This window comes from Lactuca virosa, chromosome 2 (genome assembly GCF_052849685.1).
Source record: "Lactuca virosa cultivar CGN04683 chromosome 2, Lactuca_virosa_CGN04683_v6, whole genome shotgun sequence".
Taxonomy (NCBI): domain Eukaryota; kingdom Viridiplantae; phylum Streptophyta; class Magnoliopsida; order Asterales; family Asteraceae; genus Lactuca; species Lactuca virosa.
In genome coordinates this window covers 279,963,375-279,977,723 of record NC_136427.1, presented here as the reverse complement: position 1 = coordinate 279,977,723, position 14,349 = coordinate 279,963,375, and the positions used below count along the sequence as shown (strand labels likewise).

Genomic DNA, 14,349 nt, shown 5'->3' with positions numbered 1-14,349 from the left:
AAGGGACGATTGATTTAAAAGCAAAAAAGAAAAGCGCGTGATATAGGTTTCATAGGGGGGCGGATTAACAGGACCCCATTTAAAAACTACTAATAAAAAACAAATGAAAAAGTTTTTTTTTATTGTGAGATATACAATGAGCTTTTTGTATTTTAAGCTTTTTCATGAAAAAGTTCAAGAAGATATGGAGGGAAAAAAAACCAATTAACATTTTTGCATCGGTTAACATCCATCCATCAACTATGAACACATAATAATATAATATGAAGAGAACAAACCAAGTACATGTATCCTTATGATCTCATCTGTTAAAAGTTAAAACTAAACAAAATACGATAATAGCATCCCGATGCTTAGTACCAAGACCGGTCTTTTCATAATCAGTTTGAGTTTTGGACTTTTTTTACTTTTACCCATCGCCCATCTCTAGTCATAATAAAAATGAAGAGGGTAAAATATTGACAAAATATACACAATACACCCCACAAGAAAAAATACCGACTCACTTTCACTTTCTTCTGCTATAATAGTATCCCCCGCCAGTATGATGGGGGTACCTATGACGGGAGCCAGACCGCCCGCCATGACCTTCCCAAGAGTGGCCTCTGTAGACCACTCTCCCCCCGCCACTCTGACTCCATCCAACTGGAAGATTCCCCAAGGCATTAAGCTCCTCCTCTTCCCTATCATTATACTCCAAAACCAACCTCTTGATGTCTTGTTTCTCTTCCAACTCTGCTGCTTCCTTCTGTTTAGTGCTCTGAACCAGAGAACAGTCACTCGGTATCAACATCTGCCTCGTTTGTTGTTTGCTCCCACGTTTCACCAGCACTTTCACCTGCACCTCCTTTCGCCCACCACCCTCTTCATACTCTGTTCCTTCATCGCCACTTTCACCCTCACTCACCCTTCCACTCCCATGCCCCTGCCCCTGCCCCTCAAACACATTCATCGGTATCATCATGTTCAGTGTCGGCCGGGCCCGCAACTCCAGCTTCCGTGAATCCAAGCTTTCCTGTATATAACATAACATGTCATGTCAATGTTTGAATAAACAGGATTTAAGGTTCAGGGTTTATGCCTGCATTAGAGCTCTAAATTCTCGATCAAATTCGGCTTCTTCCTCAGGGTCAACCAACATGACTTTCTGTCTGACATGGATTTCGTCATCCTCATCAGAAGCAGGGCCAGCGTAATCATCCTCGCTGTCACATGCATCGTCATCGAGCTCTTCCTCGTCATCGTTCCCGTCTGGATCCATGGTGCTGCCCTGAGATGCACTGTCGGATTCCAGTTCATGATGGGTCCCACCGTTTTCTTCTTCCATACCATTTGCAACAACAACCTGACCGTTGACCGAAGAGGAGCTGCCCGACATGCTTCTTGGCTTTTCCTGCTCTGTGTGGTGCTTCTCACCTGACCGTTCATGTTCCTCCAGCTGAACCAGAGCAGCATCAGCTTCTTCAATGGTGGAATAACGAGTCATGTTCGGACGTAAATCACCAAACAAATCCTACACGTACATTCCTCTTCAATTATTAATAAAATAAGAAAAAAAAAAAAAAGTGAGTTTAATTAAAAAACCAAACAACCAACCAACCTGCAAGTCAAATTCGATATCTAGAGGAAGTGGGCCTTTGCAGAGTATGTAACGTTGAAAATGAATGAGAAATCGATCCAGTTTTCTCTTTGATGAACCTCGACCAAAGTAATGCCCACAGGTCTCCAGAAGTGTGATGATCATCCTAATGCGAAAACAGTCTTCAGGTGGATCAAGCACATCTTGCTACAACACAACACACAACAGGACAGGACATGAAATTAAATTAAAAACAATCAGTTAATTATATATTAAAAAAGATTTGTACCTCTTCTGTTCCATGACCAAAAATGAGAATGAGATACAATGTATCAAAAACAACTGAAGAATCCACATGTTCATAATTGTATAGCTCGCCTAAGAATCGCATATGAGCAATTCGTCTTTGCTGCATTCCATATTCGTTTATCTCCAATCCCAACCTTATTTCCTCTAAAACCTGGAAATTAAAACCCCAATTACTCAGAACACAAAAACAAGTAATCAAAAGCAAACACAAATTTAGAAATAAAAATAAACAAACCTCATCGACTACAGCAACTGCAAACTCATCATGGTAGCGACTCAATCCAGCAGTTAGTGAGGCAATCAGGTGAATTTGACCGTATTTTCCTTTATGAACCTTCAAGAAACATTTTAACAGATAGGGTTCGCATTCACTCCATGGTAACTTCCGGAGTTGTCTCAATACATCTTCAATTGAAGACTTGTCAAGGTCTGTAAACAGTAGCTTTCTGATATACTGCAAAAGTTATATAATTATATCACGTGGGTATTGAAACAAAACAAACAGTAATAATGTAATATTATAGTAAAAAAACATAGATAAGTGATAACCTTACCTGATGTAAAGGGGGGCGGATTTTGGAGACTCTTGCAGAGCGTTCAGGTGGTTTGCATAAATAATAAGCATTCTCAACAAGAGTACTATGACGAGGATCCAGATTTTTCACATTTTTTAGACGCATTAGAATCTCCAACATGTTTGCCATGCGTACATTAGTATCAGGGTAACGATAAAGATATCTGCCACATGTCTCCAGAAGATTGCAGGCAACATCTATGTTGTGATGGGTAAAATCGTCCAAACATGCCTGTTCAAAGAAACAGCAACCTACTTTCATTGACTTGTTTGTTATACCATTTCACTTCCTTTTTCTTTCTTTTACAGATTTTACCTTTAGGCAGCTGAAAACAAGCCCAGCTGGTGCAATTTTGAATTTACAAAGCTCGCCGATAAATCGAATGTTCCTGATCTTTGTCTCGATGTTCATTTGATCCTGTTGTGTATTTATTAAACGATGAGGATAAGCGATTTGTATAGTTGAAAAAGATATGCTATTATCATAAGTGCATTAAGAAGAAGAAAAGAAAAGTAAAACCTTTTTATTTATCAGAGAGTTGAATTCTTCTTCCAAATACAGCAAGAGCATAGAAGGGACATCCTTCATACAAGTTGACAGTGTGGCAACCATTCGCGAATAGTAGGGTAGCAGTTCCAGAGATGTTCTGGGCACGTTGAACAAAGCGCGTACGAGTTTTTTGCGGGAAGCTTTTGAATTTAAATAACAAAATTCCACCTGATTTTTTTTTTTAAAAAAAAAGTAATTATAATAAAAAAACAGTTTAAAGAATGGAAGTAGAGAGAGTCTGAAAGGAAAATTTATGTTAGGGAGGGAAGAGGACTTACAGTCAATTGGTCAATTAAGTCACGGCTCACACAGCCAGGAAGCCTCTGTATTAAGCCGTCTAAGTTGGTTCCTTCAGGACCTCGAAGCTTCTCTTTTTCAATTTCAGCTTTTATTTCACCATCTTTTTCTTTTTCTTTTCCTTTATCTTTTTCGTCATCGTCTTTCTTTTTCTCACTTACAGATGTCTCTGCAGTGTCTTGGGCAGCAATCTGACCTTGATCAGACTCAGGTGTTGTTGAGTCCTGCATAATATATTTATTTCATGTCAATTGAAAACTTTGTTACTATTTTTTTATTTCAACTGAAAACTAAAAACTTTTTTGTTAAAAGAGCTTACACTCGGTTGATCTGATGCTTTTGATGACTGATCATTCCCTTTCTGCTCCGCTTCACCCAATAATACAGCAGGAACAAATGCCCTAAAAACAAGAAAATTTGTGTTTTTTTCTCATTCTTACACTTTATGGTTTTAAAATGAAATATAATAAAACTTGCATACCTGAGATCAGGTAAACATTCATAAAAACTTTTTGTGTCTTCATCATCCCACAAGGCTTCAGCAACAGAAGCCTCTTTTCCAGTACCAGGAGATGAGACATCATCACCTGTTGTGAGCCTTGTGTGACCATCCTCTGGCATCACAGGTGGTTGCATATCAAGTGCTTCTGCTAACCTAATCTCCCCAAAAATTTGAACAAAATTAAATATGTATATGTAAAAAAAAAGATATAAAAAAATTAAGTAAATATTTTACTTTTTTACTTACGCAGAAACACCTCGATAAAGTTGGTCGTAAGATTTGCGTAATTTTTCATACGATGAAGCATTTTCCTCACTCAGCTCCCCTTTGGCATTTAAAATCTTTGCATTCTCATGCTCCAGTTGTCGAAGTGACTTCAATTTAAGAACAATTTAATTAAATAACTGTGCATATGTACAGAAGGATAAATACCACTATACTTTAAATTTTTCATTATTAAGGCATTGTACTTTGAAAAAACTTACCCGATTATAGCATTGCACTTTCAATTACTTTTTTTTTTCTTTTTAGGACATTGTAATTTGGAAAATCTACCAATCTATAGCAGTTATAATTGTTTTGTATTTGGATGAAAAAGTACAATGCTGTAATAGAGAGAAATGAAAGTAGAATTCTATGTTGCTATTTCTTGCATTTAACCTACAAACAGAATCCAGAAAAACAACAGTTAGGTATTAAATGATTCCCAATACTTACAGTGTGTTCAGACCGAAGTAGTTCAACTGCAGCATCATGATACGTATGAAACGCCTTTTTAAACACCTTCTTCTGGTCTGAAGTGATATTAAGCCCCTTAAAAAACTGCAATCAACATTAAATCATATTATTAAACCATATTGAAAATATCCATAATCAATATTGGAACCAAAATGCACCTCTTCAACAAGTTCTTCTCCAGCATGTGAAAGTCCTATGAAGTACCTTGCCTGTCTAGCAAAACTAGCAAGAAGAGACAGATTTGTATGAGCTGTGTCTCTATCTTTTAGATGTTCTAAACTCGCAAGATCCTTAATGATGGTTATAAAAATTCCAGTATCTTCTATAACTCCATCAAAAAACAGTTCAAGTAGAAGTTTTAAAGCACTTCGCTTTTTCAAGGCCTTCAAGTTTCTGTCCGCATCTACATCCTCTAAAGATTTCCCAGGAAAGAATGTTTTCATAAGGCCTTGGACCAAAGTTGGAGAAAAATCTTTGTATCTTTGATGAAGCAATGAACAGACCTGATTTACAGGAAAATAAATAAATAAAACTCAAATTGAAATGTGTGATGAAGCATCTGAAAAAGGTAGTTACCTGAACTGCAGCCTGTATGTCTGAACTTTTTAACTTGGCATCACAGATTGCAGCCACTGCTTCACTCACAAATTTGCTTAAGTTGACATTTTTTAATTCATCCATAAGACTTTCACGCTGCTCTTCATTGATTTGTTTAAGTTTTTTGATAACTGCTGTGTTACGTTTGATGCTAGAGTCCAATGTTCGCAAGGCACTGGAGTCTGGTGAAAAAAAAGTTAAAAAGAATTTCAATAAATAATTCACAGAAGCTTAAAAAAGGAGTTTGAAAGACTACTAACCAGGTCTTTCAGGATTCAAATTACTCTGACGAAGAGCCAATTTTGCTACTAAGGATTTCTTTAATTCTTCACGACGTGATACCTGCAACAAGAAATAAACAGAGTTGATCTGTGGACATAATTGACTTCAATACTCATTAAAAACGTAGAACAACATGACCACTTTCATCACATCTTTTTGTTATAAAAAACTCATACATTTCATACACCAGAATCTTATTACCTTATCATCTTGCTTACTCTGGTTTTCACCAACTCCATGGGAATCATCATCAGGGTGTTCCATAACAGTGAAACAGCAACAACTCTTCCAATAAAGATCAGAGTTTGAGCTACCAGTTGTTCTGATGCAATTTTATCGCCAAGATCCTTCAACTCCACAAATACCTACATGAAAAGCTCAACTAAATCTCAGTATACAAATTCACTTCCATCTTTCATTATTTGTTTATATTTATGCACAAATTAATAAACTGATAGCAGCATTAAGAAACTGAACCACATACAGCTATAGTGTACTGGCTCGTTCACTATACCATGCTTCTATAACGAAAAAGGAGTGTGTTGCATAATTGGCGATAAAAATAATTCAATTAGTACAAGTGAAAACACAGATACACACCGAACTCAGAAAGACCATTGATAAAATCTACGACTGTAACCCTAATTTGCCAGGCAAGTGCCATCCGGCACTCTAAAATTACAGAAATATAGAAGACATACCTCTTGGGGGGATCCTTGAAATCCTCTATCGTTGGGGATGTGTCGTTGCCTTTATTTCACCGTCGTAGCAATTGTAATAGAAAGGCTAGGGATGATCATTGAGAATGCTAAGATTTAAGAGGGTGAAATTAGGGTTCTTATTTGGTAACGAAGGTGAAAAATAAGATGATTTTCTGTGAGCAAGTTACGCGTTGTATGTAATGGAAACGAAGTACACGAAAATGCAAAATTTATATTCGGAATTAATGTCTAATCTTTTTACAGGTGCCAGTTTGTTTTTTCGAAGCGAAAATTCATGAAGTCTGTGGACCATCTTAGCAATCCTCTGTAGCAGAAGAGGTGGAACAAACGGCTGCAGACTATAATAAGAAGCATGTTTGTTTTTTAACATCTGCAGACTGCTGCAGTAAACTGAAATTTAAATAAACTAATTTTATAAACTGAAAATAATTCTCAACACCGAAATTTAATAATTCTAGTATTAAAACATTGAAATAATAATAAAAAGAACATGTAAAAAAACAAAAATATAAAACTTTTTTTTAAAAAAAAAACTTAAAAAAATATAAAAGAAGCTAATAGTTTTATTCTAGAAAAAAAAAACTAATTTTAAAAAACATTAAAAAAGAAAATAATAAAAAAATTAAGAAAGTATTGCAAACGATGTCTACAAATTTCGTAAAAAATTACACACGTTAAAAAAGATGCAACTGAAATTGAAAATATTATTAATAAAACGGTAAAAAAAATTAAAAAAATAAGTTAAAAAAAATCGTGGAAATTATAAAAATAAATTGTATCACATCCGTAAATAAAAATTTAAGAAAATCAAAGTTTAAAAAAAAAGTTATACAAAAGTTCTTAAAAAAACACTTAGAAAAAATGAAAGCTGAAGAGGTTAGAAGAGGCAAGTCAAGTGCTGCGCCACGCAGCACATGCGCAGAGGTTTTGTAGTCTGAAGCCTTCCAAAAAAACAAACTGCTGCGAGAGGGAAAGTGTTATGCGGTTTGAAGAGGTTTTTATAGAAAAACAAACAGCACCATAGTTTTCCATCGTCAAACTATATAACCTTCAAAAGATATACACGAAAATGCAAGAATGGTCCATAACTTATCGGTTGTCAAAAAAATTATGATCTCACTACCTAAAAAAAATGATTTCACTACAAAAAATAAATAAATAAAATTATGGTTTTACTACACACACAAAAAAAAAAAAAAAAAAAAAGTGTGATTTGTATACTTGGTTTAAAATTGAAAATTGGATATTCTTTATGGTTTTAATCTCTCTCAAACTTAGGGCGTGTTCGGCAAAACTAGCTGGTAGCGGATAGCTTGTAGCGTGTAGAAGGTAGCAGTTAGCTTGTAGCGTTTTATTAAACGCTGCATGAAATAACATTTGGATTTGGAGCATTTTGTTTAAACTAAACGTCAGAAGTTTTTAGTGTTAAACGAGGTTTTCTGTTCAAAACGGAACGTTTTGTCAAACGCTAGAAGCTAGAAACTCTCAAACGCTCTGTACCAAACACGCCCTTAATCTTTTTTGTATTTAGTCCCATACAAACTCGAAATTATTAATCTACCTCTTGAATAATTCATTTTTATTTTTTATTTAATTTTTATTATTATTATTATTTAATATGGATATTTGAAGAGGAAATCAAAACAAAATCTTGAGGGTTTTGTGTTAAATCTTAAGATCTAAAGGCGAAATCAAAACGAGATCTTCAGGGGTTTGTGTTAAATTTGGGGGTCTACAGACGAAATCGAAGTTATGTTACATATGTGTCGATTTTTAGGTTTTCTGGGTGTGTTTATGTCTGTCAATTTTGGAGTATGTTTGAGTTCATGTGTATTGAATCTGAACCCAAATCTTCATACGGTTCATCATTGTGCATGTGTGTGTTGAATTGGAAAGAGAGTGAGAGAGAGAGAAAGATGAATTTGTTCATATGTGTTCAATTTGAACAAAATCTTTAATTGGTTGAAAACGTAGCTAAGACAGATTTATGATTTTTATTTGCATGCCTAGACATGGTGGTGAACCACCTTTTTGGTCTCAATGTGCAGTGGACAAGGGTGGCGATAGTGGTGGTCAATGGTGGAAGGATAGTTCGGATGATAGGAAAATGTTAAAGTTTTCTCATATATATATATATATATATATATATATATAAGGGGTGGCAATTTATGACACCACACGACAAAAATACACGACACGAAACGAAATTGGGACGAAATTGAAATTTGAATTTGTGTTCGTGTCGTGTTCGTGTTCAAAATTCGACACGAAATTGACACGATTTAGCAGTTCTTTATCGTGTTTTTCGTGTTTATCGTGTTATATTTGATAAAGTGTTCATTAAATAAACTAGTATTTAGTATATATTATATTTGTCGTGTCGTGTCGTGTTCGTCGTTTTTTAATTCGTTCGTTTTCGTGTTAGTTAAAAAAAAACACGACATCGTGTCGTGTCGTGTTCGTGTTACATAAAACTTTGTCGTGTCGTGTCGTGTCAGACAGAAACACGAAACGATAGCACGATTTGTCACCCATATATATATATATATATATATATATATATATATATATATATATATATATATATATATATAAAGAGGTGTACGGTAAGGTATTGTGGGTTATTTTTATATTTTTAATTATTTAATAAATAATTTAAAAAGATTAAATTAAAATGAATAATAGTCTTTTTTTTTTTTTGAAGTATGGGAAGGACCAAAACTAAAATGTATCCGATTTTAGACCACAGATATAAGTCCAAATTTTTTTCGGAGTGAAGCCACAAAGATCATTCTTACATTTTCTCAAAGATATATCTCATCTTTAAACCGAATTATTATGTATATTAAAACCAAACGACCTTAGCAATAGTATAGTTTTGGAGTTTGAGATTGGTATGTGTTGTCCTTTTCTATTGGTATTTTAGAGGGTCTCGTGTGTTTTACCCGTTATTGTGTGAGAACTAACACAACATCAAATTACAACCCCAACAAAACGGTGGTCATATCACTTTATCACTTTAGTTCACATTAGATCCTATTAAAATTATAAAATATATAAAATAGGGATCTAGTTTTCATATGTTTGATTTACAAAAGTGAACTTATGCTTATAGTACGATAACGTATGCTGGTTTTGGTCCAAATCTATTTTGTCTAGTTTTCATTCGTCACAAGTCACGTACCCATTTATCATGTCATCTAATTACGGCTCTACTTATCATTCGCTTAGACCGACCAAAATACCAATGAGAACATATTTTATTTTCTTATTTTTTTCATATTAAAAATGACAATAAATGCTAAACCAAAAATAAATAAATAAAAACTTGCAAGTATATCCATCACGAGTATCAAATTTGAGACATTACATAGAATCGTTTTTTACTCCGTATTATCAGAATTGTAAAATCAAAGCCTGATTGAAAAACCTCACCATAATAAACTGTTTCTTTCATATAAGTTGTAATTTATAACCTCAAAACTCAAATGTCATAGATCATGTCCAAATTTCCAACGCTAAGGAATACAAACATATAAACACAAGAAAATATGAAAATGATATCTGATCATCTACATCCATATGTTCACAGGTTATAAATATCATAAGACCAGTGGCCAGAGGAAAAAAAAAAAAAAAAAAAAAAACTATAAATCTACCAATCTAATCTGACATAAAAACTAGTAGTACATCAAATATCAACTCCCTATTCCAAAGTAAAACCAGTTTAAATCGAATTCATCATGTAACAAGATCCAATTCATCACGACACGGAGGAACAACATCTAATCTCATCATACTCCTATACTCATCCGGGACCCGTGCCCCCGCTTGCACACACATCTCAACAACCGCAGGAGCCTTCCCATAAAACCTCTTCAAATCATTACAAAGTGGACCCCCCGCCGCCACGTCAGCAACATGCCACACGTAGTTCGGTCCCACCAGATCAAAAACCGTCGCTTCCTGCCACGCGTGCATACCATTTCGAGACTGATGTTTTGACGCCTTACACATCCTAACTTTATGCCCCTTGGGACCCACCTGAACCTCGGGACAATACCCACACGTATGCACTTTATATCTCTCCATCATCTTCTTCGCCCCTGATATCATCTCAAACCATGAATCCAACACCATGCTACTTACTTCCCTCGTATTCAAATCACAAATCCCTAAATCGCCCTTGGGTTGCATGTCACTGTTCAAAGAAAGATCCAAACTAGAATCAACTTGGGTATCCTCAAAATCTACAATCCGACCTTCGATGCTATACACGGGTCTTGTTCTTCTTTTTGTGGGGTAGTTTTCAAGATTCAATCCGGCTTGTATGCAGAGCTCAACAATGGCGGGAAGTTGTTTAAAGGAGCGGCTTTCATTATGTATAACTCTTGGCTTCCCAACACGGTCATAAAGATGGAAACATTTTGGAAAATAAATTACGTCGTGTACCCTTCCTTTTCGCCACACGTGGGTAGCATTTCGAAGACCGCTTTTTGGACCGCTACATGTCCTGATCTCATGCCCGATCTGACCGATGTGAACCTCAAAACAATGCCTGAAAACCAATACAGGACAAAACAGAACAGTTTGTACTGTATTTGACTAATAGTGATGATAAATTGACAATAGGACAAAAGTTGATTTTTTTTTTTTTTTTAATTTATACCTGCATCGAAGAACTGGAATGACATTGAAAAGCTTTGATAAACCGAGTAATATCGATTCTCTAGCTTGATAAACTTGATGGGCTACACTAACGAGTTCTGGAACAAGTAGGCCATTGTCCGGGGGGTCTTCCAGTAATTTACATGGTTGTGCCTTTCTTGCTTCTTTTTCTTGTTTGGCTCTTTGAACCAGAATTTTCATGGGTGTTGGGTAGGGTTTTCTCTCGGACTTGCTCTTGGGAGGTTTTGGTATGTCTGCATATGAATGATCTGGGGTTGTGTCTGCTGTTGTTAGGGTTCTTGAGTGACCTAAATGGTGGGATGGACTTGATTGGAGTTTGTTCAGAGAATTGAAATGAGAGAGAATGGATGATGATGATGATAAATATCTTCGGTGCATTGAGTAATTCGATTAATGATGAGATACCTGCAACAAGAAATTATCAGATTTATTAGATGTGATCTTCACACTACTAGAAAACTTTATATGCTTCCAAAAACTGAAGAATATAACCCTATATAAATGCACGCATATGATGTAGAATGTAAACCAACAATTCATATTTCATAATGCAAGAAAGCTGGGCATGATAATTCAAAAACACCCTTTAGGAAATGACAAAAAAAGCTAAAACCAATTCTTAGTATATATACACAATGTAATACATAATATAACTAAATAATAATTAATTAATTCTTATGTCAGTTTCTACTGGCCTCTTACACCCTGTTCTCCTTCTTCTTTCATCTCAGCAAGCCCAAACTAGTTATTGGATTATCATTTCTTTAATTCCCATGTAAATTTATTGTTTCCAAAGATAAGTGCACAACTATTATTGGTTAAAAAGATAAGCGTGTAGTTATTATTGATTAAAAAGATAAGTGTGTAGCTATTATACCTTAACAATATAAGTATGCTGCCATTATTGGTTAAAAACATAAGTTGCCATTAGGATTTCATTTAAGGGTATATTGGTCTTTCTGTTCTTTTCAGGTTAGAATATGCAGGGAGAAAACTGGAAATGTGTACGCAATGAAAAAACTAAAGAAGTCTGCAATGCTTCATAGAGAGGCCAGGTAGAAGGTCACTTCTGTCAATTGTCAAGCCGTTTTCTTGTATTCTAAATGCTTTAAATTGACTTTTGTTTGAGTGTTTTTAGGTTGAACTTGTGAAAACAGAAGGGAACGTAATTGCAGAAGTTAATAGCAATTGTATTGTTAAGCTTTATTGTTCATATTAAGATGAAAATTTTTTGTACCTCATAATGGAATATCTATCTGGTGGAGATTGGCAAACTGCAGTGGTGTATTTAGAAGATTTACCTAAATGCACGAAATAGTAACATACTTTTATTTATTTGTGTACTATAGCATCCTACTTTCATTTACTTTCTATAACATGTACTTACAATTTTTTTTTTCTCTCATTAAGACATTGTACTTTCAATTTTTTTTTTTATCTTATTAGAACCTTATATTTTGAAAAATCCACCCAACTATAACGGTAAAAATTACTTTGGATTCGGATGATATTGTTATAATAGGGTAGATTTGTAAAGTATTATGTTGTAATACAAAGAAGTGAAAGTAGAGTGCAAAAACAAATTAATGAAAGAATGTTGCAATTTCTTGCAGTTAACACTTTTTTTGTTTTCATTTTACTGTTATGGATGAAAAACAACATATATGCACCTTTTTGCTAGGTATAGTTTGACTTCCAGGTCAAATATAAAAAGTCAAACACATGATTTCTAATATATTATCAATATCAATTATGCTAATATAAAAAATGGGATTGAATTGAATCCAATTCTTTTGTATATTTGTGCTTGTCTTACATAGGGATTGAATTTTTTATATATTTGTGCCTGGTTTGGTTCATATATCAGCATACAACGTATATAGAAAAATACCACATAACGGATAGTTTCCTCTGTTTTGAAAACTATATCTAACTTAAATTAGAATTCCATCTAACAATTATATTTCATTCTGCAACACATCCAATAAATAACTAATAGTAACAAACAAAAAATCAACAAACCATTTCCACAATTAACAGTACAGAAATAACTAATTATAAAAAAACTATAGAGAAAGAGGGAGTGAGAAACCCACTTAAGGGTCTGTCATTGTAAGTGATGCTTGCTCAAACTATCAAAATACTGAATGCTGGTTGGTGATTCTTTACTATGGTTAGGTTAAATAATTGACCAATTTAGTGGATGGAATTATAAGCTAGAGAAATGCTTTAGTAATCGTGGCGCCTAGGCAATTATCAATGACCATAACAATCATACAATTGTAGAGTCGACAATAATCAAGAAAATAATGCAGAGTCGGCAATAATCAAGAAAAGATGTTATAGCTTTGAACTGTGCTTGAAACAAAAGAGAAAGAAGAAGTACCGGTGGTAGGGACCAATGGAGGCAGAGGCTTACCGCTTATGAACGCTGGAGCGGCTTGGAGGAGGTTGATTTTGCAGCGGAGATGTGAGAATGTGTGATGTGTTCGTATGGTAATTAGGTAATTGTACAAGATTTGGATTAGTAAACGATTCTTTTCTCTCCAAATCCCCTCAATTTGGGAGGAATCCTAGGATAGAAAATTACAATGTATCTTCCTTTCTCTTCTATCTGAGTCATTCCAAAAGAATTCTGAGGAAAACGTTCTCTTTCCGTTTCTTCCCGATTCTCTTCACTTCCCTCCTTGCAAATGACTCGGGAACATAGTTTAGAGGCGGCTACCGCAGGCGGAGCAGGGGGTGTTGGAGCAAGCGCTTGGGGGAAGTAGCAGGCGGTGAGTCGGAGCAGAGTGGCAGCGGGAATAGGGGGGCAGCCGGCGAGACGCAGAGAGTGAGAGACAGAGGAGTCCGAGGACATGCGTTGTTGGGGCACCAATGATCGACAAAATTGCAAAAATAGTCCTCCAGTTTGTATTTTTTTTTTTTTTTGGATAACTAGTAATATATTTTTCAATTTGTGGTCATGAGTTTTTTTCGTCCATATTTACCCCTTCAATTTATTAAACTGTACACATTCAGTCTTTATGACCGGCTATTTCAGGTTAGTCGGTAAAAATGACTTAATAGGGTAATATATTTCTTACTTTGTACACATTTAGTTCGTAATATTTTTGTACAGATTTAGTCATTAATATTTTTTTTGTTGCAAAATAAATCATATTTGTTTTTTAACTCATTTACTACTTATAAATGATTTTTTTAGGTTTTTCTCATGACAACTTACGTGGGACAATCATTAATAAGGTGTTTGAGGCTTTTGATGCTTATGTCCATCGCGATATCGACTACTTGGTTGCTTATGTTCATGACTTTCGATTCGTGCTTTCATGATTTCTAATTTTTATTTGTTTTGGATTAAACTAAAATATGATACATCAAGTAAGATATTGAGAGTTTTATATGTATTTAATGCAACCATAGAATTTTAATCCCTTTTAGTCACAATTTGTATGTTCATTACTCTATGTATAACATATGCATACAAATATCAAAAACATTTATTTAAAT

At 34.7% G+C, this 14,349-nt stretch overlaps 2 protein-coding genes across 3 annotated transcripts; both read right to left on the bottom strand.

Annotated features, from left to right (window-relative positions):
* Positions 1–236: 236 nt before the first annotated feature.
* On the bottom strand, positions 237–6,335 carry LOC145161195 (regulator of nonsense transcripts UPF2). The gene is made up of 18 exons (XM_079080692.1): positions 6,130–6,335; positions 5,630–5,793; positions 5,407–5,488; positions 5,126–5,328; positions 4,708–5,052; positions 4,529–4,633; positions 4,058–4,185; positions 3,791–3,964; positions 3,629–3,710; positions 3,291–3,533; positions 2,983–3,180; positions 2,779–2,880; positions 2,443–2,694; positions 2,124–2,342; positions 1,869–2,039; positions 1,601–1,786; positions 1,082–1,513; positions 237–1,015 (listed from the first exon to the last, which is right to left on the bottom strand). The coding sequence occupies exons 2-18, from the start codon at positions 5,690–5,692 to the stop codon at positions 509–511; spliced, it is 3,492 nt and encodes a 1,163-aa protein (XP_078936818.1). The 5' UTR covers positions 5,693–5,793; positions 6,130–6,335; the 3' UTR covers positions 237–508.
* Positions 6,336–9,686: 3,351 nt separating this feature from the next.
* Positions 9,687–13,713, bottom strand: APO3 (APO RNA-binding protein (DUF794)). 2 transcript variants are annotated; one of them, XM_079080691.1, is made up of 3 exons: positions 13,226–13,713; positions 10,820–11,244; positions 9,687–10,708 (listed from the first exon to the last, which is right to left on the bottom strand). In XM_079080691.1, the coding sequence occupies exons 2-3, from the start codon at positions 11,215–11,217 to the stop codon at positions 9,892–9,894; spliced, it is 1,215 nt and encodes a 404-aa protein (XP_078936817.1). In that variant the 5' UTR covers positions 11,218–11,244; positions 13,226–13,713; the 3' UTR covers positions 9,687–9,891. The 2 variants fall into 2 exon arrangements, with proteins under 2 accessions (XP_078936817.1, XP_078936816.1); XM_079080690.1 differs by having other exon boundaries at positions 13,259–13,713.
* Between the last annotated feature and the right edge of the window lie 636 nt (positions 13,714–14,349).